The 25300-nt window shown below is 43.9% G+C and overlaps 1 protein-coding gene across 2 annotated transcripts in view; it reads left to right on the forward strand.

Moving 5' to 3' along the window:
* The window catches only part of LOC137382228 (coagulation factor XIII A chain-like), a 111386-nt gene that overhangs the window by 46391 nt on the left and 39695 nt on the right, over nucleotides 1–25300 (forward strand). For both annotated transcript variants that reach the window (XM_068054456.1, XM_068054457.1), the window contains exons 4-9: nucleotides 791–1042; nucleotides 2158–2276; nucleotides 6097–6204; nucleotides 16730–16904; nucleotides 20495–20633; nucleotides 23851–23954. In XM_068054456.1, the coding sequence (XP_067910557.1) occupies nucleotides 791–1042; nucleotides 2158–2276; nucleotides 6097–6204; nucleotides 16730–16904; nucleotides 20495–20633; nucleotides 23851–23954 (897 nt within the window). The remainder of the gene's footprint in view (nucleotides 1–790; nucleotides 1043–2157; nucleotides 2277–6096; nucleotides 6205–16729; nucleotides 16905–20494; nucleotides 20634–23850; nucleotides 23955–25300) is intronic.

A 25300-nucleotide genomic window follows, 5' to 3' on the forward strand; every position in this document is an offset into this window, starting at 1 on the left:
GCTTAGCAGAGAGGGAGTTTCTGAACTGTGCCACCTACTTCAAGATAGCCTTCAGACAACTTTGCATATAGCAACCTGAAACTGAGCTATGAGTTTGTCCATTTTGTCGGTTGTGTCGTTGCTGACTCTCTGCAAGAGCAATTCACCTGGTCCCACTCCACTGCCTTCTCCCTTGCAAATAAAAAAAAGTCTTAATTGGCTGTGATTTTATGCCATTCCTGTTCTTTAAGTTGTGTTGGATAAAACTGGCCAAAGTCAAAATGGGAGGACCCATCATTCTGACTGGGAACTGTTAAAAATACAGCAACATTGAGGGGAAAAAATATACCCATGCCAACAGATCTCCTGGCCACATGGTGCATCAGAAGTTATAAATTTGCAGTAGCGGGGTGTCTGTGGTGAATATTTGAAGTGTGGGAAAAATTGAGCCTAAGTTGTGGGATTGGGTGTGAAGTGTAAGGTTTTATATCTGACAATATGGGTGACTGTGGTAATGTCTTTAGATTTATTTAAATGTGTGGCAGCAAACAAGACCACAGAAAGGATTTGGAAAGATGTTTACGAGGATATACTCAGACAGCGCATTCCAGTTTTTGATTCGTGCTTGGAAACTTTGATTCAATCATAATTCTTTTGCCCTATGAACATTTCCCATGTTCTGTAGATATTTTTGTGACATAAATGCACACCTGAGTTTTGAGATATGTGTAAAAATAAATGTAACCAGGTTAAGCAAAGAAGTCAATCAATGGTTTTGAATGGAGACACTGCATGTAGTATTTTGTTGCAGGTCGATACCCTGACATCAGCAAAGGAACTTACATTCCAATTTACATACAAGAACAATTGGAAAAAGGGAAATGGGGAGCCAAAGTAGAGAGAGCCTGGAACAACACACTCAGCCTCTCAATCATGACTCCTCCACATTGTATTGTGGGACGATTCAGAATGTATGTAGCTATAATGACCCCATATGGAATCCGCAGAACTCCAAGAGAGAAAGAAACAGATATCTATGTTCTCTTCAACCCTTGGTGTCAAGGTATTGTATGTTGTTTAAATATACTGCATGCCATATTGTGAAATCATCAAATTAGTGATAAATGCCAGTATGACGTTTTTGATGGACCGTTTCATAAAATATACTAAGCCCCTTAAATCTTATACTTTTGTTTTAAAACTGCAATTAATCAGTTCCCGTGGCATATCATCCAGCAGAGGTGACTATGTGGTAGCCTCACAGTCTTTGGTCTGTTTCATTTTTTTTACAGTCCTTCTTTGAACTGTCATTAACATCGTTCATTTTCACTGAGAATCTAAGGAGTGAAATTCCACTCCTGCCAGTGAGCTTTGTCTGCTGGGAGAAATTTGGGAGAAGGCTGTATGTGATTTTCTGATCATTAATCGAAATAGTTAGAAACCCAAATAGTTGTGTGCATCCAAATTTCTGACATGCACTACAGATTGTTGGGTTCACTGCAGGAATGAGAGGTCGGAAGATGACCCATATATTCCATATTAGAACAAATTATAGTGGGCAAGGATACGGCAGTTTAATCTTAGATTCAATTGATATCTGTACACCATAAAACTTTGCTCTAATGCATGATGTCAGCTGAAAATCTGGAATAAATTACCATCTAATATTCACTGCTAACTATATTCTGTACGTACCACTGTTCTACAGCAGTTGATAGATACATTTTTAATATTTATTTTATTTTTTTTTTAAATTTATTTTATTTAGAGATACAGCACTGAAACAGGCCCTTCGGCCCACCGAGTCTGTGCCGACCAACAACCACCCATTTATACTAACCCGACAGTAATCCCATATTCCCTACCACCTACCTACACGAGGGGCAATTTACAACAGCCAATTTACCTACCACCTGCAAGTCTTTGATGTGGGAGGAAACCGGAGCACCCGGCGAAAACCCACGCGGTCACAGGGAGAACTTGCAAACTCCGCATAGGTAGTACCCAGAATTGAACCCGGGTCCCTGGAGCTGTGAGGCTGCGGTGCTAATTTTCCGATATTGAATATTATTCCTTAATTGTGCATCTTTAGCCACATAACACATAAAGCCTAAACTTACTTTCCAATTCTACCTGTTTTGTTTTAAACTTATGAATGGATCTACTGGAATGATTCAGAGGATAATGTTTATCTGGATAACGCAGCAGAAAATGAAGAGTATGTCTTAAACGATTTTGGCTGCATTTACTATGGGAAGTGTACAGAAATAATTTCCAGAGCTTGGATTTTTGGCCAGGTATTGTTTTTATATATCTTTGGGATAGTTTGCCTCTGCTGTGTCTATCTCAGTTATCTTTTAATAAACATCTCTGCTCTACCACGTAGCCAAAGGTCAGTCATGTGCTAGGAATGGGGCAGAGATCGTGTCATTGATTGAATTCTTTTTAATTCATTCTTGGGATGTGGGTATTGCAGGCAAGGCCAAGATTTATTGCCCATCCCTAGTTGCTATGAGAAGGCATTTGATACAAATGAATGGCTTGCTAGGCTACTTTAGAGAGCAGTTAAGAATCAAACATGTTGCTGGTGTGAGAAACCAGATATCCTTATCCAGGTCAGACTGTAGCTGTTCAACTAACTGATCCTCCACTGTCTTACGGTCCCTTCCCTTTCTGCGGTGTCCATGATGAAGCCTCCTTGTAAGGCAAAGTTTTGCAGTATGCAACAACAACTGCACCCATTTATATAGTACCTTCTAATGTAATAAAACATACCAAGCCACTTTACAGAAGCATTATCAAACAAAATTTAACACCATGCCACATATAGGAAGATATTAGGGTGGGTGACCAATAGCTTGGTCAAAGAGATAGGTTTTAAGGAGCACCTTAAAAGAGGACCTTAAAAGAGGAGAGAGAGGTCGAGAGGCAGAGAGATTTAGGGAGGAAATTCCAGAGCTTGTGGCCTAGGGGGCTGAAGATCTTAAAATGGGGATGCTCAAAAGGTCAGAATTGAAGGAATGCACTGAGATGTCAGTGGGTTTTGGAGCTGGTCGAAGTTGCTGAGATGGGGAGGAGTGAGACCATGGAAGGATTTGAAAACAAAGATGAAAATTTAGAATTGAGGCGTTGCAGGACTGGGAGCCAAAGCAAGTTAGTGAACACAGGGGTGATGGGTGAATGGGACATGGTGTGAGTTGGGACCAAGTTATGTGCAGTAGAGTTTTGGATGAACTCAAGTTTGTGGAGCATAGAAGATGGCAGGTGGCCAGGGGAGAATTGCAATAGTCAAGTCTAGAGGTAATAAAGGCATGGATGAGGGGTTTCAGCAGCGTATAAACTGAGGCAGGTGCGACAATGGGCCTGGTTAGGGTTAGGAGGTACATAAATAGTCACGCAGTTGGCAGCAGCAGAGAAACAAAAAAAAAAATTGAAAATGGTGGAGAAACAAGCTCAGTATGATTCAAAAGCTGCTTGGACCCTTGAAATTAATTTCTACCTTTGGCTTGTCAGAAGTGATGTTGGAGACCTGTTTTATATAGGACTGATTAACATCAGATTTAAAATAAAGATCAGGATAAAGACATAAGATAGGACCCAGAATGGCGTGACATCATTGCCATTTCTGCTTAATATGTCTGCCTTTATTCATATGTCACCCGGCAAAAGTGATACCAAAATTTTGTGGCTTCACATGGATCTGACATAATAAGACTCTGCCCGATTTTCCACCTTACCCCTGCCAGTACCACCCAAAGATTGGGCTGTACAAAGAGAATAATCCAGCCTTTTATGTTAGGTCATATTTTAATGGTAAAAGCTGAAAACGAAATGAGGGAGCCTAGGCTGCCAAAACTTCTTCATCTAAAGTGCTAACACCTGTGAACCACTGGAGGGTAGAAGTCTCACAGGGTTGGATTAGACTGGGAATAACTTGGGGGACGTAAGTGGCATAACCATAATTTACGGATCTGTATTTAATCATTAAGTATAGCAGTTTTATTTAGGATGAGAAATTTCTCATTTATCATAGAATCATAGAACGTTTATGGCACAGAAAGAGGCCACTTGGCCCATTGCGTCTGTGCCAGCCCAAAAGATGTTCCATGCATTCTAATCCCACCTTCCACCATTTGGCCGTAGCCCTGCAGATTACAGCACTTGAGGTGCATATCCAGACACCTTTTGAAAGAGTTGAGGGTTTCTGCCTCAACTACCCTTTCAGGCAGTGAGTTCCTGACCCCCACACCCTCTGGGTGAAAAAACCTTTCCTCATCTCCCCTCTAATCTTTCTACCAAGCACTTTAAATCTATATCCCCTAGTCACTGACCTCTCTGCTAAGGTAAATAGGCCCTTCACATCCATTCTATCCAGGCCCCTCAAAATTTTGGACATTTTAATCAGCTCTCCCCTCAGCCTTCTCTGTTCCAAGGAGAACAACCCCAGCCCATCCAATCTTTTCTCATAGCTGCATTTTTCAAGTCCTGGCAACATTCTTGTAAATCTCCTCTGTAGTGAGGTGACCAGAACTGCACACAATACTCAAGTTGTGGCCTAACCAATGATTTATACAATTCCAGCATAACCTCCCTGCTCTTATATTCTATACCTCGGCTAATAAAGGAAAGGATTCCATATGCCTTTTTAATCACCTTATCAACCTGCCCTGCTACCTTCAGGGATCTGTGGACATTTACTCCAAAAATCCTCACTTCCTCAACACCGCTCAGTATTTTCCCATTAATCATGTATTCTTTTGTCTTGTTTGACCTCCTCAAATGCATCACCTCACACTTCTCCGGGTTGAATTCCATTTGCCACTTTTCTGCCGATCTGACCAGACCATCAGTATCTTCCTGCAGACTACAGCTATCCTCCTCACTATCTACCACACGGCCAATCTTTGTGTCGTCTGCAAACTACTTGATCATGCCTCCCACATTTACGTTAATATATAGCACAAAAAGCAGGGGACCCAATACTGAGCCCTGCGCAACGCCACTGGAAACAGCCCTCCAGTCACAAAAATACACATCAACAATTACCCTTTGTTTCCTGCCATTGAGCCAATTTTGAATCCACCTTGCTGCATTTCCCCGGGTCCCATGGGATTTTATTTTTTTAACCAGTCTGCCATCAGGGACCTTGTCAAAAGCCTTGCTAAAATCCATGTAGATCACATCAACTGCACTACCCTCATCTATCTTCCTTGTTACTTCTTCAAAAAATGCGATCAAATTGGTCAGACAAGATTTTCCCTTAACAAATGCATGCTGACTATCCTTGATGAAGGGTCACTGACCTGAAACGTTAACTCTGCTTCTCTCGCCACAGATGCTGCCAAACCTGCTGAGTATTTCCAGCATTTCTTGTTTTTATTTCAGATTTCCAGCATCTGCAGTATTTTGTTTTTATTACTTGATTAATCTGTGCCTTTCTGAGTGACAGTTTATCCTTCTCTCAGAATAGATTCCAATAATTTGCCCACTACTGAGGTTAGACTGACTGGCCTATAATTATTCAGTCTATCCCTCACTCCCCTTTTAAACAGAGGTACAACTGTAGCAGTCCTCCAATCCTCCGGCACCACACATGTATCCTGTGAGAACTGGAAAATGATGGTCAGACCTTCTGCTATTTCCTCGCTTGCTTCTTTTAACAGACTGGGGTACATTTCATTTGGCCCTGGTGATTTATCAACTTTCAAGGATGCTAATCCCATTAATACGTCCTCTCTCCCTATGTTGATCCCATCCAATACTTCACACCTCTCTTCCTTAACTACAATATCTGCATCGTCCCCCTCTTGGGAAGACAAAGTATTCATTAAGAACAATACCAACATATTTCTCTTCTACACATAGGTTATCGTTTTGGTATTTTATGGGTCCTATTCTTTTCTTAGTTATCCTCTTACCCTTAATGTATTGATAAAGCACCTTTGGTTCACTTTGATTTTGCTTGCCAATATTCTTGGACATTTACTACCGTATAAATAACAATCAAAACTTTTAATATTCAGAAGATATCAAGAAAACATTAATGTTATTATACTGATATAAAATGATTGTATCTTTATTCTATAATCATCTGTTTGTCCCCATAATTCCATCTAGTTCGAAAGGAAGGTATTGGACTCATGTATCTACATACTGGACAGGGCACGGATGCCTTTGCAAGCAAGAGGGTGTCCAATCAAAATCTCCCGAGTAGCATCTGCAATGGTAAGTTGATAAACCTGCAGGATCATAGTAGTAATGTTATGGAGTAATTTTAAGAGGTTATAGAAACAAAACTTCAGTGTGGTACTGAGGGTGTGCAGCATTGTCGGAAGGATATGGGAATAGAGTTTGCTGAAAAGAGATGGGAGGAGATTCGTGTGGAGCATAAACACTGCCGTGGACCAATTCAGCTGAATGGACTGTAGATCCTATGTAAATCTATGTAAGTGCTGGCTTTCTGATAAAACGTTAAGCCTAGGCCAGTCCGCCCTCTAAGCTGGCTCAAAAGATTTGACGGAGCTATTTTGTAGAACAGCTAGGGAATTATCCCAGCATTCTAACTAATATTTATCCATCAACCAATACTATTGAGAAACAGATTATCTGATCATTTATCTCATTGCTATTTATGGTGATCCTTCCATGGATCGCCACCTTGATGTGGTGGAGAGGCTTGTGTGCTCAGACGATCCCTTGAGTTATATCACGGGAGCTGCTTGCTCCTGGTGGGGCCACCCATGGTGGCAAGGTCGGGGGCCAGGCAAAGTGCAGTCCAAAACATCCTCAACAACAGAACAGGCAAAGGAAGACTGTACATCTCACTGGCTGCGAAGGCGGAAGAAGGCTGCAGCGGCAAGGTGCTCCCAGTCATCGTGGTTCGACATGTCACCGAAATCTGACCACCAACCTGTCAAGATCATGTGGACAATGACGGCGCCCCAAGGTCCCCACGTTAAACAAAGTCACTCACAGTCTTCTACCAGGGTCCATTTGCCAAATCCTGTGGCGATGGAGAATTGGCGACGGGGACAGGGCTGTGAACCTGGCAGTCCCAAGTCAAGAATCTGCACACAGGCGACAGATGCATTAAGGTCATTGGACACATGTGTTGGGACAGAGGTGTCTTTGTGCAGCAGCACCTGTGACTGAGCAGTCCTCTTTAGGATACACTCTGCTCACCCCAAATGGAGATGGGGCTAGAAAAGGTGCACTAAAAATAGGTTGTCCCACTTTCTCCTGGCTGGGGAACCACACCCTGCAGGAACACCATCTTCTTGATCAAAGAAAGAAAACTTTAAATTTTGCAACTTGGAATGTCAGAACACTCATGGATAATCTCAAGAGTGACCATCGGAAAGAAGAACTGCAATTGTATCAAGACTCCAAATTGACATCGCTGCTTTCAGTGAGACCCACCTTCCTGGGGAGGGACAGCTGAAGGAACAAGCAGGGGGATACACCCTCTACTGGAAAGGAAAGGCTGACAGCGACACTCGTGCCCACAGAGATGGTTTTGCCATCCAGAATAGGATCTTGAATCCACTTCCAGAACTCCCCAACTGCATAAATGAAAGACTCATGATATTTCACCTACAGCTCAGCGATAATCAATATGCCACCGTCATCAGCACTTATGTCCCAACCCTTGACTTCGATGAAGATGTTAAGGAAAAGTTTTATTCTGACCTTGATGAAGATCTCACTGCCATCCCAAAAGAAGAGACGATCATCCTTCTGGGGGGCTTTAATGTCAGGGTTGGCTGTGACTCTGATGTCTGGAGAGGAACCATTGGGGAAAAAGTGGTGGGAAAAGCCAAAGCAAATGGTGTCTTCCTGCTGACAAAGTGTACTCAGTAAGGCCTCATTATAACAAACACCCTCTTCCGCCAGAAGGACAAATATAAAAGCACATGGAGGCATCCTAGATCAAAGCACTGGCACCTCCTGGATTATGTCATTGTCCGAGTCAAAGATCTAAGTGATGTCTTTATCAGTCGATTCATACGGGGAACTGATACCTGCTGGGCAGATCATCAACTTACTCAATCGGTGATGAACATCCACCTAGCACCAAGACATCGCAAGACCCAAAAGTCCAAGAGGAAGAAGATCAATGTCTCCACCCTAAAGCAGCCCGACCAAAGAGAGGAATTCCAAGTGCAGCTCACAACCAATCTGGAAAATCTTCACGCATCCAACTCAATTTCAGAACAGTGGGAACAAATGAAGTCAGCTGTACTAGACTCCTATGTCCAAGCCATTGGATTCGAGCGTCGTCACTAGGACTGGTTCAACAAAAACAATGCTGAAATATGTGACCTCCTGCGACAAAAGCGATCAGCCTTCATTACCTGGCAGAACAACCCCAGGTCGTGTCAAGAGGCAGCATTCCAACAGCTCAAGGCTGACACCCAAAGAAAAATCTAGAAGGTAAAGGACAAGTGGTGGGAAGAGAAAGCCCGAGAGATCCAACAGTATGCCAACCATCATGACATGTGAAGCTTTTTTGAAGCCACCAGGACCATCCATAGATCAAGGTCAAATGAACAATATGCCCTTCGCTCATGGTGGATGGTGTCTCTCTTCTTAAGGATGACAATGCCATCCATCAACGCTGGAAAGAACATTTTCAAAAACTCAACTATGAATTCACAGTGGCATTTGATACTCTTCAAGCTATCTCCCAGAACCCTGTGGTAGAATCCATGGATGAACCACTATCGATGGGAGAGCTGCAACAAGCAATCAAATGAATGAAAAACAACAAAGCCTGTGGCTCTGATGGTATTCCAGCTGAGGTCTTCAAAGCTGGTGGGCTTTTGCTCACATAAAGACTCTATTCACTCATCCTAACGGTTTGCGAATGACTGCAGTGTCAATGCCCATTCTGCATCAGATTTGCAATCTGCTCTTGATCTCTCCAATTCTGCATACAAGACGCTCGGCCTGTCCTTGAATGTTGCCAAAACAAAACTCATATATCAAACCACACCTGGTCAGCCAAATATTCCACCTCCTTTATATGTTGAAGGAGAGACTTTGGAGTATGTTGAGCACTTCCCATACCTTGGCAGCCACCTCTCTCAAAAGGTCACCATTGACGAGGAGATCTAACACCGAATCAGCTGCGCCAGCTCAGCTTTCTACAAACTATGGCAGCAAGTGTTTGACAACAAAGACCTCCGCAAGTCAAAAAAAGTCCTCGCGTATAGAACAGCTGTTGTCACCACACGTCTGTACTGCAGTGAGATCTGGACTGTGTATCAGTGACACGTAAGAACACAAGAGAAATGCCGACACCGCATCCTCCGGATTCAATGGGAGGACTGTCGAACAAACACTAGTGATCTTCTTGAAGCCAGCTCCAGAAGCATTCAGGCAAAACACCTGCAAAACCAACGTTAATAGACTGGACACTGTGTCTGCATGGCTGAAAACCATCTCCCCCACCAGATCTTGTTTTTTCAAACCTCAGATGGCCAGCATTCCAGAGGAGGACAAAGAAAACGGTTCAAAGACACTCTGAAGTTCTCTTTGAAGTGCAGCAGCATTGACATTAATAACTGGGAGGAACTTGCTACCAATTGTTCAATATAGCGACAACTTGTCCAGCAAGCAGCATCATGCTTTGAGTCCAAACGCCTGCACGACGAGGCAGAGCAGCGGCACAGAAGGAAAGAAAAGGAAGCAAATCCTGCACTCCGGATCCCACTACCTCGTGGGACGTCCTGCCCCATGTGTCCAAAGATCTGCGGATCGAGAATCAGCCTGTTCGGTCACATGAAGACCCGTGTCAGAAACACACGACCTTGAGTAGACACCATCATCGAATCGATGGACAGCCGCTGCCGTCGATTTGTGGGATCTTGCTGTGCAGAAATTTACTGCTGCTTTTCGCTATATTACAATGGTGGAAACACTTCAAAAGTATTTCATTGGCTGTGATGCACTTTGCGACGTCCTGCGACCATGAAAGGCGCCTTATAAATGCAAGCTCTCTGTTTCTTTAACTCAAAATTTAAGAAGGCTCACAAGAATTTTCTCATAGCATTGAATACAGAAACAAGGTGGAAAGCTTCTGTGCTGTAAAATTCTAAGATTCTAATATATTCAGGTACTAGTGTACAATAAATATAGTAAACATGACACTATAAGCTCTCACAATTACCTAAGAGAATATAATGAGAGGGAGTTGATGCACATTCTGATCTTTCCCCAAGGCTAAATCGACATTGTTAATGATATGAAATAAGAAGAGTCATTCAACATGTTATTGGGTCTAAAAACAAGAAATGCTGGAAATACTCAGCAGGTCTGGCAGCATCTGTGGAGAGGGAAGCAGAGATAACGTTTCAGGTCAGTGACCCTTCTTCAGAACTGACCTGAAACGTTATCTCTGCTTCTCTCTCCACAGATGCTGCCAGACCTGCTGAGTATTTCCAGCATTTCTTGTTTTTATTTCAGATTTCCAGCATCCGCAGTAATTTGCTTTTATTTATGTTATTGGGTCTGTCAGGTTGTTAGTTGCGCAGTCAATATATAAGATTGCTGCACTTTACAGTTAAATGTTTTAATGGGTTTCTGCTTTATTCCTGGCCTCTGTGCTATGTGAAAACTCTGCCAGTACGATTCAGCTCACTGACTGAACCATTCTCAGCATCTGACATGTTTCAGTAGAATTGCTGGACAAATGAATGAAATTCAGCTGCTCTTAGTGTAATATAACCACTCAATTTACCCTATCTTCCCTGCTAATCTCTTCAGCCTTAGTGCTGTCTTACACTCCGCTCCTTAACCTCGCTTTCACACGATGAAGCTATTATTCAATGCATTAAGAAATACTCTTTTAAGAAAGATATGTGCTTGGTTGTAAAGTTTTCCTTGTTTCCTGGGTAAGTGTTCATTGTAGAAAGAAATTTCTTTGAACTACACACCAGAAAGGAAATATGGACCAATGATTAATAACATTTGACAGTGCAGATACAGCTGTTGTTATTTTGCAATTTTCAAGCTGTTGGCTTGGACCTCGTCATCTGTACTAACTCCCTAGTTGTATTTAATTTTATTCCAAGAGTTTTAAGTCAACCCCTCAACTGATGAGGAATATAATTTAATTAGTCCATGAGACAATTTGACTTTTTTTTAATTCATTCAGGGATGTGGGCGTCGCAGGCTAGGCCAGTATTTATTGCCCATCCCTAATTGCCCTTGAGAAGGTGGTGGTGAGCTGCCTTCTTGAACCGCTGCAGTCCATTTGGGGTAGGTGGACCCACAGTGCTGTTAGGAAGGGAGTTCCAGGATTTTGACCCAGCGACAGTGAAGGAATGGCGATATAGTTCCAAGTCAGGATGGTGTGTGACTTGAAGGGGAACTTGCAGGTGGTGGTGTTCCCATGTATTTGCTGCCCTTGTCCTTCTAGTTGGTAGAGGTCGCGGGTTTGGAAGGTGCTGTCTAAGGAGCCTTGGTGCATTGCTGCAGTGCATCTTGTAGATGGTACACACTGGTGCCACTGTGCGTCGGTGGTGGAGGGAGTGAATGTTTGTAGATGGTGCGCCAATCAAGCGGGCTGGTATGTCCTGGATGGTGTCAAGCTTCTTGAGTGTTGTTGGAGCGGCACCCATCCAGGCAAGTGGAGAGTATTCCATCACACTCCTGACTTGTGCCTTGTAGAAGGTGGACAGGCTTTGGGGAGTCAGGAGGTGAGTTACTCACCTTAGGATTCCTAGCCTCTGGCCTGCTCTTGTAGGCACAGTATTTATATGTCTACTCAAGTTCAGTTTCTGGTCAATGGTAGCCCCTAAGATGTTGATAGTTGGGGATTCAGCGATGGTAATGCCGTTGAATGTCAAGGGGAGATGGTTAGATTCTCTCTTGTTGGAGATTGTCATTGCCTGGCACTTGTCAGCCCAAGCCTGGATATTGTCCAGCTCTTGCTGCATTTCTACACGGACTGCTTCAGTATCTGAGGAGTCACGAATGGTGCTGAAGATTGTGCAATCATCAGCAAACATCCGCACTTCTGACCTTATGATTGAAGGAAGGTCATTGATGAAGCAGCTGAAGATGGTTGGGCCTAGGACATTACCCTGAGGAACTCCTGCAGTGATGTCCTGGAGCTCAGATGGTTGACCTCCAACAACCACAACCTTCCTTTGTGCTAGGTATGACTCCAGCCAGCGGAGGGTTTTCCCCCTGATTCCCATTGACCTCAGTTTTGCTGGGGCTCCTTGATGCCATACTCGGTCAAATGCTGCCTTGATGTCAAGGGCAGTCACTCTCACCTCACCTCTTGAGTTCAGCTCTTTTGTCTATGTTTGAACCAAGGCTGTAATGAGGTCAGGAGCTGAGTGGCCCTGGCAGAACCCAAACTGAGCGTCACTGAGCAGGTTATTGCTAAGCAAGTGCCGCTTGATGGCACTGTTGATGACACCTTCCATCACTTTCTTGATGATTGAGAGTAGGCTGATGGGGCGGTAATTGGCCGGGTTGGACTTGTCCTGCTTTTTGTGTACAGGACATACCTGGGCAATTTTCCACATTGCAGGGTAGATGCCAGTGTTGTAGCTGTACTGGAACAGCTTGGCTAGGGGCGTGGCAAGTTCTGGAGCACAGGTCTTCAGTACTATTGCCGGAATATTGTCAGGACCCATAGCTTTTGCAGTATCCTGTGCCTACAGTCATTTCTTGATATCATGCGGAGTGAATCGAATTGGCTGAAGTCTGGCATCTGTGATGCTGGGGACTTCAGGAGGAGGCTGAGATGGATCATCAACTCTGCACTTCTGGCTGAAGATTGTTGCAAATGCTTCAGCCTTATCTTTCACACTGATGTGCTGGGCTCTCCCATCATTGAGGATGGGGATATTTGTGGAGCCTCCTCCTTCAGTTAGTTGTTTAATTGTCCACCACCATTCATGGCTGGATGTGGCAGGACTGCAGAGCTTAGATCTGATCCGTTGGTTATGGGATCGCTTAGCTCTGTCTATTGCATGCTGCTTATGCAGTTTGGCATGCAAGTAGTCCTGGGTTGACACCTCATTTTGAGGTATGCCTGGTGCTGCTTCTGGCATGCCCTCCTGCACTCTTCATTGAACCAGGGTTGGTCTCCTGGCTTGATGGTAATGGTAGAGTGGGGGATATGCCGGGCCATGAGGTTACAGATTGTGGATGAGTACAATTCTGTTGCTGCTGATGGCCCACAGCGCCTCATGGATGCCCAGTTTTGCATTGCTAGATCTGTTCAAAATCTATTCCATTTAGCACAGTGATAGTGTCTGTCCAGTTTCATTCCTTTTTATTGACTTTGTAGCGGTTAGGTACAACTGAGTGGCTTGCTAGGCCATTTCAGAGGGCATGTAAGAGTTAACCACATTGCTGTGGGTCTGGAGTCTCATGTAGGCCAGACCAGGTAAGGACAGCAGATTTCCTTCCCGAAAGGACATAAGTGAACCAGATGAGTTCTTCCAACAATCAACAATGGTTTCATGACCATCATTAGACTAGCTTTTAAGTCCAGATTTATTAATTAAATTCAAATTCCACCTTCTGCTGTGGTGGGATTCGAACCCATGTCCCCAGAGAAATACCCTGGTTCTCTGGGTTACTAGTCCAGTGATAATACCACTACGCCACCCCCATGATGATTCCTTTTTGGTTAAATCATTTGTAATGCCAGTTTGTTTCCTGAACTTGGCCAGTTTGATATTTGATGTCTGACTGTTCTGTAGACATTATTCATGACTGGTCCAAATTTCACTTCAAGATACATAGCGTCAAGGAATTTCTGTCTACACTGAGAGCTTTCCATGATTTAACAGCCGTTCTTATTCCAGGTAGGTGGTAGACTCCAAAGCTGAATTGGAGGATTTGAATATACTTGGGAATTGGACGGGCAGGTGGCAGATGAAATTAAATGTAGAGAAATTCTAAGTGGAGGCAAAAAATCCAGGAAGGGAAAATTACTTAAATGGAAAGAAAATAATGTGCATTGAATTGAAAGAGACCTGTCTGATCCGGATTGACAAAAAATTGAAGCTATTGTAACAATACTCGGTGGCAATGAATAAAGCAAATCAGATGTTGAAGCGGTATTAAAACGGTCAATACTGAGCCAAGATAGCGAGATTATCTTGTCACATTATAAATCATTGTGCAACTGCACTTAGAACATGTAGTACAAAATGAATATTGCAGCTATTGAAAGGATACCAAAGAAAGCATCCAGAATTATTGAGGGGATGGAGAGATTGGATTATGAAGAGTGGTTACATAAATTGGGCAAGTTCTCACTGCAAAAGAGAAGGTCGGGCGGTGATATGATTGCTGATTTTAGCATTTTAAAGGGACTAGATAATGGAGATCATGATACACCATTCCACCTTGTCCAGAACAATGGAACCAGAGGACACAGCCTGCACTTGAACAGGAGTAAATTCCAAACTAAACTGGGAACAATTTTTCAGTGGGAGAGTAGTCAATCTATGGAACAGGCTCCCTAGTGAGACAATGGAAGCACATTCTATTGATTCAATCAATGCAAATTAGATAGATCTCTTTCAGAAAATAGTATTTTGGGATTAATGAGTAAATTGAGATGTGATATGTAAAATGTAGTGTTGCTTGAGAGAAAGGAGTTGACTTTGGATCTATGGATCACAAAGCTCTCCACCACTGGTTTTCCTTGTGTAATGTCCAAATATGTTGAAGACTAATGGATAGAGATTGATTGCTGATTAGATAACAACTCCATTATTGTATTATTTGATGACCAGTACAGTAGAAGCTGAATGAGATGGACCTTGGGCTTTTTTTCATCTAGGAATTCCTGTATTCTAATCCAGTTCTTAAAATGTGCTAATTTGAGGATGCTTAGGTCTGCTTTCAAGAACTTTATTAACTGTAAGAAAATTACATTGCCTTATTAGCTGGGTATCCCCAGCTTATATTTAATTTCATTAAGATTTCTGCACTTGGTTAACAGCTTAAACTTCAATCTAGTGCCTCATGAGATAGATCGAGCAGTTCTGTTTGCTAAACAGGGGATTAACACACAACTCACAAAATACAATTAGGTAACACGGGTTGATCTCTGCACAGCAGGAAATTATTTAATAAGAATTTCAAACACTCAGCCTATGAATTTGCTCAGTTACCCATTAGAGGGGATATTACTGCTTGCAGTGTCTTATATTTGGTTTTATATTTTTCTTTGTGTAGCAACTATTAAAATATTTAGCTTCTAAAAATGCAGACTCTGGACCAGAACAGTACTGTTTTCAAAACTGTTTGTGGATTTTTAAACTAACTTTATATCCAGGGACGCCTGCTAGAAAGTATGCATGTGTGGACTTTAGGGTTAGGACAGAAATGGATTTGACTGTGATGTCCTCCACGGTTGAATAACTTGCCAGCACTTTAGACACACACAAGAAAAACGGACAACTGGACATTAGTAAATGCATTGCTAAGAGCCTTGTATAGGGGAAGTTGGGGCGGGATTCAAAATAAAAGTGGAATTTTGGCAGTGGAATTGATTGAGAGGCCAGCGGGCTCATTTATGCTCTGCTGAGGCACAGCAACAAGTCTCTGTCTCACCTGGGTCCAGTATCTCTGATGCCATAAATGGTGCCAGCTCTCACCCCAGGAAGTAGACTGAAGCCAGGGGCACAAACAATGGGCAGGCGGAAGTCTAGCTGACCATATTTTGCCAGTGGAGAATCTGGTCCCAAACTTTCCTAACTTTAACTAACATGGATATACTTTAAAACAGTTCCTATGTGCCTATTTCTTCAAAGAAAAGCTATTCCCATCAGCTGATAGTACGACGACTAGGGGACACTGATTGAAGGCTTTGCGCAAGAGGTGCAGGTGGGATGTGAGGAAGAGTTTTTTTACGCAGCGAGTGTTAATAACCTGCCTACGAGGCTGGTGGAAGCAGAGATGATGAATGATTTCAAAAGGAAATTAGATGAGTACTTGAGGGAAGTAAACTTGCGAGGTTAAAGAATCGAGTGGGGGGTAATGGGACTGACTGGATTGTTCTATAGAGAGCCAGCATGGACTCGATGGGCCAAATGGCCTCCTGTCATGATCCTGTGACTCTATAATCTCATCAGTTTTTAACTTCTATATGTGAGCAGTTTGAAATAAAGCAAGAAACATGTATTTTCCTGATCAGATGTAAAGCATATTCTCAGGAGTCTAGCTTTGGCAGATTCTGGTTTTACTAAGAAATCCTTTGGTTGACAGAATTTAATAAATGCAATTGTTAGCATCTTGGCTTATGAAATCACCATAATTGATGGCATGTATTTAAACAGTGCTGCACAGTGCCATTGTATCCACAATTATCTACACAACTTCAATAATGAGATTATAATTGGACATTACACTGCATAGAAATCAATTCAAGTGAATCCAAAAAGAGGATCTGAAATGATCATGGTGAAAATATTTTGAATTGCCCAAGATTAAAAAAACCATTAATCAAACATATATCTACGGATTGCTGAATGTCTTTATTAACCATAGTAGCATCTCTAACATTGTAATATTATAATACTTCATTAAATTCTGTTGTAATAACATTGATAAATAGACTTCAATATGTTCAGTATCAAGTGAACAACTCAACACTGTATTTCCAGGATTCCAGCCAAGCTACTTTGAAATGGAATTGTTTGCTCCCATTTCTGAACAATATCTGTAAAATACAGCATATGAAAAATGAAATATTCTCTTTGACCAGATTAACTCTAAAGATGATGGTGGTGTTCTTGTTGGATGTTGGGATGGTGTTTACGGAGATGGAGTGGCCCCCACAGCCTGGAATAGCAGTGTCGAAATCTTGTTGCAGTATTCCAAGACTGGACTGCCAGTTTGTTATGGACAATGCTGGGTCTTTGCTGCAGTATTTAACACAGGTAAGAACTTTTGTGTCTAGCCTTGCATAACATAAAAGTAGTAAGAGGCCTGCATGTTATATAATCACACCTAAATATGAGACACATGCAAAGACACACACGCACACACATGCCCAGTCACACAGGCAGTCACACACACCCAGATGCAGTCACAGACACCTCACCCAGCCACGCTCACCTAGACACGGAGTCTCACACTGACACACAGGGCTGCATTTTAAGAGTCCGCTGTCAAAGTAGGTGGTGGACGTAAAACAAAATGCAGCCCGCCCGCATGGCTTACAGTCCTCAATGGAGATTTAACAATTAAAGGGCCAGGTAAGTTAGATTTCCACAAAACACAATTAAATTACCTTTAAACACATCCACCACCACCCCCCCACCCCCACCGCGATGGCATTTCCAAACATTCATGCCCTTTTCCCCCCAGAATTCAAATATTGTGAATTTGACCTTTCCCCCCCTGCAAAGTTCGGCAACTTTGCCCTTTACCCCTTCCCATCAGCCCCACTGACCAATCTGCATCATTGTTAACCCGCTCCACACCTCCTGCACGGAGAAAAAAATCCTCCTCCTCCCTCCCATTTCCCCGAATGGGGTTTCGAAGGCGCGGCATTGTCGGCCGCCCAAATGAAGATCAGTGCAGCGATTAAGGAGGCGACGGGACCCTCATTAAATCAGGTATGTAAATTAGTTTACATATTGAAATGGGGATCCCGTTGCCGAGTGGCGTGGCGGCTGCCACAAGGCCTTGCCGCCACCGCTGAGATCGGCATGGGGCCTGCTGCCGTCGGGGCCTGTGGCAGGCCTCCTCCGCACCGATCTTTATTGCCCCCACGTCACCATTCCCAATGGCAGAGGGGCTTTAAAATCCAGCCCACAGTCTCACACAAACACACGCCTGCAGTGGCCAGACGGCAAAGGACCCAAGCACACCGCCAGGTAAAACCTGCTGACCTTCTTGCGGGCTGTTCCCGATGGTGGGGGAGTCCAGAACCAAGGGTCATAGTCTAAGGATACGGGGTAAACCTTTCAGGACTGAGATGAGGAGAAATGTCTTCACCCAGAGAGTGGTGAGCCTGCGGAATTCGCTACCACAGAAAGCAGTGGAGGCCAAAACATTGTATGTTTTCAAGAAGGAGTTAGATATAGCTCTTGGGTCTAAAGGGATCAAAGGCTTTGGGGTGAAAGCAGGAACAGGTTATTGAGTTGGATGATCAGCCATGATCATAATGAATGGTGGAGCAGGCTCGAAGGGCCAAATGGCCTACTCCTGCTCCTGTTTTCTATGTTTCTATCCCACCTCCGCTAGGCCTGGGGATCCAGGCCGGATGTTACGGTCCCCAGGCCCTTAATTGGTCTTAGGCGGAACTTCTACCTCATCTACCCGCCAATCAGCGGGCCAGCAGCTCTTAGTCTCAGCAGTGCCACCAGGGGGCGGTGGTCACTGCTGGGATTGCAACCCAACTGAAGAATGAAGATGTTGAGGAGCAATGGAAAATGGGTAAGTTTTTGGGGCCTCGCCGGGGCAGGACTGATCGCCCCCGGCGAGGCAAGAGGGGTTAGTTGGGGGGGGTGGTGGTGGTGGGTAGGAGACGTGTTGGGCATTGGGAATAGTTGGGACATCGGGGGTGACCCTCCTTTGGGCACAGGTCAGGAGGGCTCCCCCCGCCAGACCATCAGCAGGCCGCCTACGTTTATCAGGCAGATTTTCTGAGGCCTTGGCCGCCCACCTGCCAACTGTAACATCCCCGTGGCGGCGGGTGGCCGAGGCCTCAGAAAATCAGCCTGCTAAAAGTAGGCAACCTGCTGATGGCCCGAGAGGTGGGGGCCCTCCTGATTGGGCCACTTAAGGGCTGTGATTGGCTTGGGGCGGGTTGGGAAGGTCCCCCAGAGCCTCCCACTCCATTTTACGACCCACCTGCCACCAGCTCGCTCTTTGAGGGCGGCGTAAAATTCCGGCCTCTCAAACAAAACAAGCCACGTAAAGAGATACGAGGCCAGATGACCAAAGGCTTGGTCAAAGAGAGATGTTTTAAGGAGTGTCAAAGGAAGAGAGTGAGGGCAAGAGGCAGAGAGGTTTAGAGAGGGAATTCCATAGCTTAGAGCTGAAGGCATGGCCGTCAAAGATGCAGTGAAGAAAATAAGGGAACACAGTAGAACACAGGTCAGGGAAAGTTTTGCTAAAACTGAACAATCCTCAGGTTAGACCACACCTTGAATATTGTCTCCATTTCTGGTTGCTGAGAAATGAGGCAGTAATTCGAGCAGTGGTGGGAATACAGGGAAGAGCCATCAGGGTTAAGCCTTTCTGTCATGAGTTTAAGTTTTGAAGAAAGACTGGAGAGATATGAGCTTTCCAACCTAGAATGAACGCATCTGAGAGGTGATCTTGCAGAGATGTATGTAAGGCAGTAAATGGTATGGAAAAAGGTTAACCCAGAATGCCACTTTAAATTAAACAGTAAGAAAAGGGAACAAATACCCAAGCTAGTAAAAAGTAACTTTAGGACTGCTATCAGAAGTTTCTTCTTGAATAATACCAGGAATGGACAGCCACAGAGTAGTCGAAGCCAAAATTCAGGAATCATTTAAGAAGCAGCTAGATGCAGCGAATGAGGGAATGTAGGAACGTTCTGGAAAAATGAATTAAGAGACATTGAATGGTGTTTCTCATTTGTAAGTCTTTTGTGAAACTGTTCTGAGGTGAGAAAATTTGGGGGAAAGAGTAATAAAAACAAGAAGGGGTCAAAATTGAATGTTGGTGGAGGTGCAAAACACATATGAGCGGATCAGACACCAGGGGTACATTGAAGTAAATTGGAATGAAGATCAGGTGGAGTGTTAACTTGTGTCCCATTGGCTACCATCCAATTTACGTCCCTGCTGAAGTTGAATTTCATCCTAAAAGCTTTGCTTCTGATAATTCTCCTAGCCTCTGATTTAAAAGAAGGTTGACTTGAAACTACAGCAGCTCTTGTGTTCCTACTAGAAGCATGCAGTGTCTGGATTAAGGACTGCAAACTTATTATATTTGCTGCAGTGATTCTCTTGTAGAAGACCAACAGATCTTCCACATCTCTGCTATGTTACAGAGGATGGAACCTGTTGCATCGAGCTGTTTTTTTCCTTCTATTTCTTTACAGCACATGGTCAACATTTATTGCCCATCCCTAATTGCCCTTGAGAAGGTGGTGGTGAGCTGCCTTCTTGAACCACTGCAGTTTGTATAGTATAGGTGCACCCACAGTGCTGTTAGGTAGAGAGTTCCAGGATTTTGACCCAGTGACAATGAAGGAACGGCGAAATAGTTCCAAGTCAGGGTGGGAAACTTTCAGAAGTTGGTCTTGCAGGGAAGAGTTGTTTGCTTCGGCTGTTCTGAGTGATGTTTAAAATGTTTCTGGTGTGCAGGTCAGTAAGGCTCGCCATGCTTTCTGACTTGGGTCACAGGCAACATTCCTTCTGAGCTGCGTGAATGCGCAGTTGCACAGCGGTGCAGAAAGGAAATTTTTAAGAGGCATTTCATTTATATTAAAACCTAGTTTCTTGCAGAAGAAATTGAACATATTCTATTATTTAATTCTGACCAGTTCTTCGCTGCTTGGGAATACCAGCAAGAGTGGTGACAAACTTCTCCTCAGCTCATGATAATGATGCTAACTTAATTACTGACATCATTCTTGATGAAAATGGGAAAAAAGACAGAGAACTGACGAAGGACTCAATCTGGTAAGAACAATTAACGGCATGTGTTCTGTCAAATTCAGTAAATAATGTTACATTCAAAATAAGAATAAGTCTGTTATATAATATTCTATGTTAAAAGATCATTTGACCCAACAAGTCTGCTTTTTTGCTCGCTTGATCTCAGTCCCACCTTCCCACCATGTCTACACATCCCTTGTTTCTGTAGTTGTCTTTTGCAGAAACTATTAAGATAAAACTGGCATAAATGGTGGCTTCTCCGTGTCAATAATCTTCCTTCATCAGCTTGTTGTTAGCTTCATTTACTGTGAAATCAGCTAAATTCCGATGTACATTTTTTTGGAAAGCATCCTAAGGATATTGTGGTCGATTCTGACTTGCGGGTGTTCACCCATACTTGCGGTTTTGAGGCACCTGCCTCATTAACAAGGGCCGGCAAGCTGCCAAGTACAAAATGGGCATCCTGATTCAGCTTGTCGAATTAGGACCATCCAATACTGGGCTGCCTCAGCCACCAACCAGGTACCTGCGTAGGGGTGGGGGTGGTGGTGACAGAGGAGATGGGTCACAATCACAAAGGGTGGGGGATCCAGGGCAGCAGCGGCCCAGATTATTAAATAATTCCAAACTTACCTTGGAGGTGCCTCTTTGGTTCCATCGCCCATGGAATTGGTCAGACTGTGCACAGTGCCCTCTGTGAACAATTTCGACCTAAAGTGGCAGTTGGGGATGTAGGATCCTGACTTGGGTGTTGATAAGGGCCTACCACCTGAAACCTGTGGGTGTTTTGGGTGGCCAGAGGAAGGCCCCTTTCAAAATGTTGTCAACTTCTTCATTGGTGTCCATGGGCCAATAAGACTGCCAGTGCGATCAGCCACATTATGAGGCTATTATTGCTCCGTTAACATTAGATGTGAAAATTAATTCAATTTACTGTGAAAGGCCAATGATTGGAACAAAAAGAATGTTGAACTTCAAATGGAACAAAAAGTTACTTTCACTGCAGGTAAATTTTGTCTTTAGCCGATAGTGTAAAAAGTTCAATATCATATCACTAATGGTCATTTCCAGGGTAATGTTAATCATTGTTTATCATAAGTGGCAAAACAAATTTAGAACTTGATCTGGATTCATTCAAAGCTAATCAGTGGAAAAAATGGCCTGGATCTGAACTCACCTGACCCGCTGTAAGTCGGGCTTTCCCAGACACCACAGAGTGCATGCAGAGTCACCAACCTGTTCCCTGCCTGGAAGCCAACCTGATCGACAAGTTTGACTTCCAGTCAGGCGGGGAGCAGGTCGATGGAGACCGGGGAGGTCCACGCCGAATGGGAGAGAGCAGAGTCAATCCAGGGGAGGGGGATTGCTGGGGGTGGTTAATCGGTCGGGGGGTGGGGGGGAAGAGGTCGATCTTGTGGTGGGAGGATCATTTGCAGCGGGTATCCATTGGGGGCCAATCAAGGGGCGATCTCAATAGATGGGGGAGATGATCGGGGAGGGGGCTGCAATTTCAATGGGGATGGGGGTGTGATTGGCATGGGGCAAGCTTGGCGGTGGAAGGGTGAATTTGGGTAGTGGGAAGGAGGCTGCCGATCCTGGGGACCCAGGGTGGAGAGAGATCGGAGACCTCTTTTGTGGGGAGTCGGAAGGGAGGTGGGTATCGGAGGCCAGACGTGGGGGTGGGAGGGGGGGAAGTGGAACTGAAGAGCTGGCATGAGAGGATCAGAAACCTTGAAGGGGAATTGAAAGCCTGGGGTTGGAGGGGGCCCGAAGGCCTAAGGATGGGATTGGAGGCCTGGGAAGGAGATTGGAGGCCTGGGAGTGGTGGAAATGGTTGGAGGCCTCGTGGGGAAGGACGTGGGGTGGGTGCTCGATCGCGGCGGCTTCCCGGGTAGGCACGCTGGATTCAGCAGGTGTCAAGGCACTCATCTCCTGGATGTGGTAGCCCTTGCTGGGGAGTAGTTGCCTGTTATCCCAAGGCTCAGGAAACCTGGCCCTTCACTGTTACATTGGCAAAGTTGAATAACAATGAGGCTCGCACCTTCATTGTAATATTTAAAGTTCCAACCCGCTTCCTTGAACCTGGTTGGTTGCCCGCCACCTTCCCAACTCTGTTAAAGCCGGAAGTGGGCAGGTTGGAGGTGGGTTGGTGTTGGGATTCTGCTTGTTAAGACTTTAACCTCCCACCCAACCCAAACACTCCTGTTTTAGTGGTTAAAACTCCCCCCAGAATTTCAGTGTGCAAGTGGTAAATCTATGAAACAGGCTCCCTAGTAAGACAGTGGCAGCAAATAAAATTGATTCATTCAAATATGAGTTCGATGCACTTCCTTCATAAAATGACATTTTGGGATACAATATATGACTCATTTGAGACGTAACTTCTCGTAAGTGTAATGCGCTCAGCAGGAATAGGTGACTTTGCAGCTTTGGGGCAGAGTTTTTGCTGGCAAGGGGAGGTGGGCTCGAATGAGGGCGTGGATTAAATCCCCGAAAAGTGGTGTCGGTCAAGAACCTGACATGATCCCGTCACCTTCCAGGTTTGACCTGGGCAGGTTTGCAAGCAAGCGTGTGAAGCTGTCAGGAAAGTCATTATAATATGCAAACAGGAAAATAGTTTTGAATTTATCCTATACTTAACTGTCTTTACCCTGCTGTATATCATAACATTCTGCATTTAAAATGTGAATCAAATTACATGTAAATATTTTTAAATAATTGAAAGCATGGATATACTTTGAAAGTTAAAAGGCGCTCTCCACGTTCAAAGAGTTAATGTAGTTTGGTGTTATGAAACAGGAGTGTCTCCCGGGACTAAGGCTGAACTTGTTTTAATTGGAATGTATTTATATTGTTTCATACTGTGTGCTATATTTGAATTTAGATATCGGGGGAGTTGAAAGGAAATGTCTCAGTTCTCAATGTGTTTTCTTGTTCAGTTTGTTGGCCAACAGCCCATAATTTCTCTAAGTGAAATGACAACATTGGTACTTTTCAGTTGTGAGAAAAAAATCTAATTTCTGAAGTTTCTACAACTTAATCAAAGACAAAGCATTTCCCTTTATGTAGTGTTAAGTGTGGTTCCTTTCTCATTATGTTTTAAAATAATAAAGTGGCAGAAAATGGCTGGAAAAGTCTAACTATCATGTACAGGAAATTGACCCACTTAGTTTTTATATATTAGGTTTTCTTCTTGTCAAGTTTACCAATCTCATGTTATCTTGTTCATCATTATAATTAGGAACTATCACTGCTGGAATGAATGTTGGATGTCCAGATATGACCTGCCACCAGGCTATGATGGGTGGCAAGCAATAGATGCCACACCTCAGGAAACAAGTGAAGGTGAGTCACCACAAGACTTTGTCTCCTGAAGTTTACTTTTCTGATATTGATGCTGGCAATAAAAAGGTTTCTAATGCTTATACCCAATGAACTGTGAGAGACAATACCCTTGAGAAATATAAAATACAAAATATACGCCCTGGTATTTCATTACCTTGCGAACATCTCGCTAATGGTTTTTGCCTCTTATATGCCCTCAAAGAACAACAGATGACTGAGGAGATACATGACCTAATTCTATTCAACATGCTTTAGGCAAGCATTGGGCTTTGTAATTTTCTGATTAGTCCGACATTTCTTTGGCAGTGAATATCTTGTTGTGTCCACGAATGTTGACCAAAGCGATTTATCCTCAGTATGTGTAGGAGACTAGGGTGACGGTGCCTTTTCCCACTTTTTTTTTGTTAGCGAATCTGGGTTGGGGACACTCTGTGCTGTAACCCTACCTCCCTGGCTGTTTCCAAATAGCAAGCCATGAATGGGCAGGTGGATATTAATGATATTAAAATAAGGGAAAGATAGCCTCTGGCCTGCTTCTTGCTATCTATCCAGATTGAACACAGGATCATAGAATCATACAGTACAGAATGAGGCCATTCAGTCCATCATACCTCTGCTGGGGATGCAGAGGCCTGACAGCCAGCAGTCTAAGATTGATGGAGGGAGCCATGGTGTCTGTGCACTCAGTTTGGAAGACTAGAAAGCCTACCTCACATGCAAGATTACCCTGAAGCCAAAGATTTGGCCAGGGTAATGGGAGCACCTCCATGATGGGCTGAGGTGAGCTCCATGCCAGAAATGCTCCCCAACAAGAAAATCCAGGCCAAGAGTCTCCTAGATACCAAGGAATTATCACCATGTAGTAATGTACAAAAGATTGTTGTTCTAGCTGCAGTCCCAAAGGATTCTCTCCCCATTAGAGAGACAGTTGGAAACATATCTGAGGAAGGATGTTCTTGCCATGGAGGGAGTGCAAAGAAGATTTACTGGGCTGATTCCTGGGATGGCAGAATTGACGTATGAGGAGAGATTGGATCGACTAGGCCTGTATTCATTAGAATTTAGAAAAATGAGAGGGAATCTCATAGAAACCTATAAAATTCTAACAGGACTAGACAGGCTAGATGCAGGGAGGATGTTCCCAATGCTGGGGAGTCCAGAACCAGAGGTCACAGTCTCAGGATACGGGGTATGCCATTTAGAACCAAGATGAGGAGAAATTTCTTCACTCAGAGGGTGGTGAACCTATGGAATTCTCTACTGCAGAAGGCAGTGGAGGCCAAGTCATTAAATATATTCAAGAAGGAGATAGATCTATTTCTTAATGCCAAAGGGATCAAGGGATA

The sequence above is a fragment of the Heterodontus francisci genome, chromosome 2 (genome assembly GCF_036365525.1).
Source record: "Heterodontus francisci isolate sHetFra1 chromosome 2, sHetFra1.hap1, whole genome shotgun sequence".
Lineage (NCBI taxonomy): Eukaryota > Metazoa > Chordata > Chondrichthyes > Heterodontiformes > Heterodontidae > Heterodontus > Heterodontus francisci.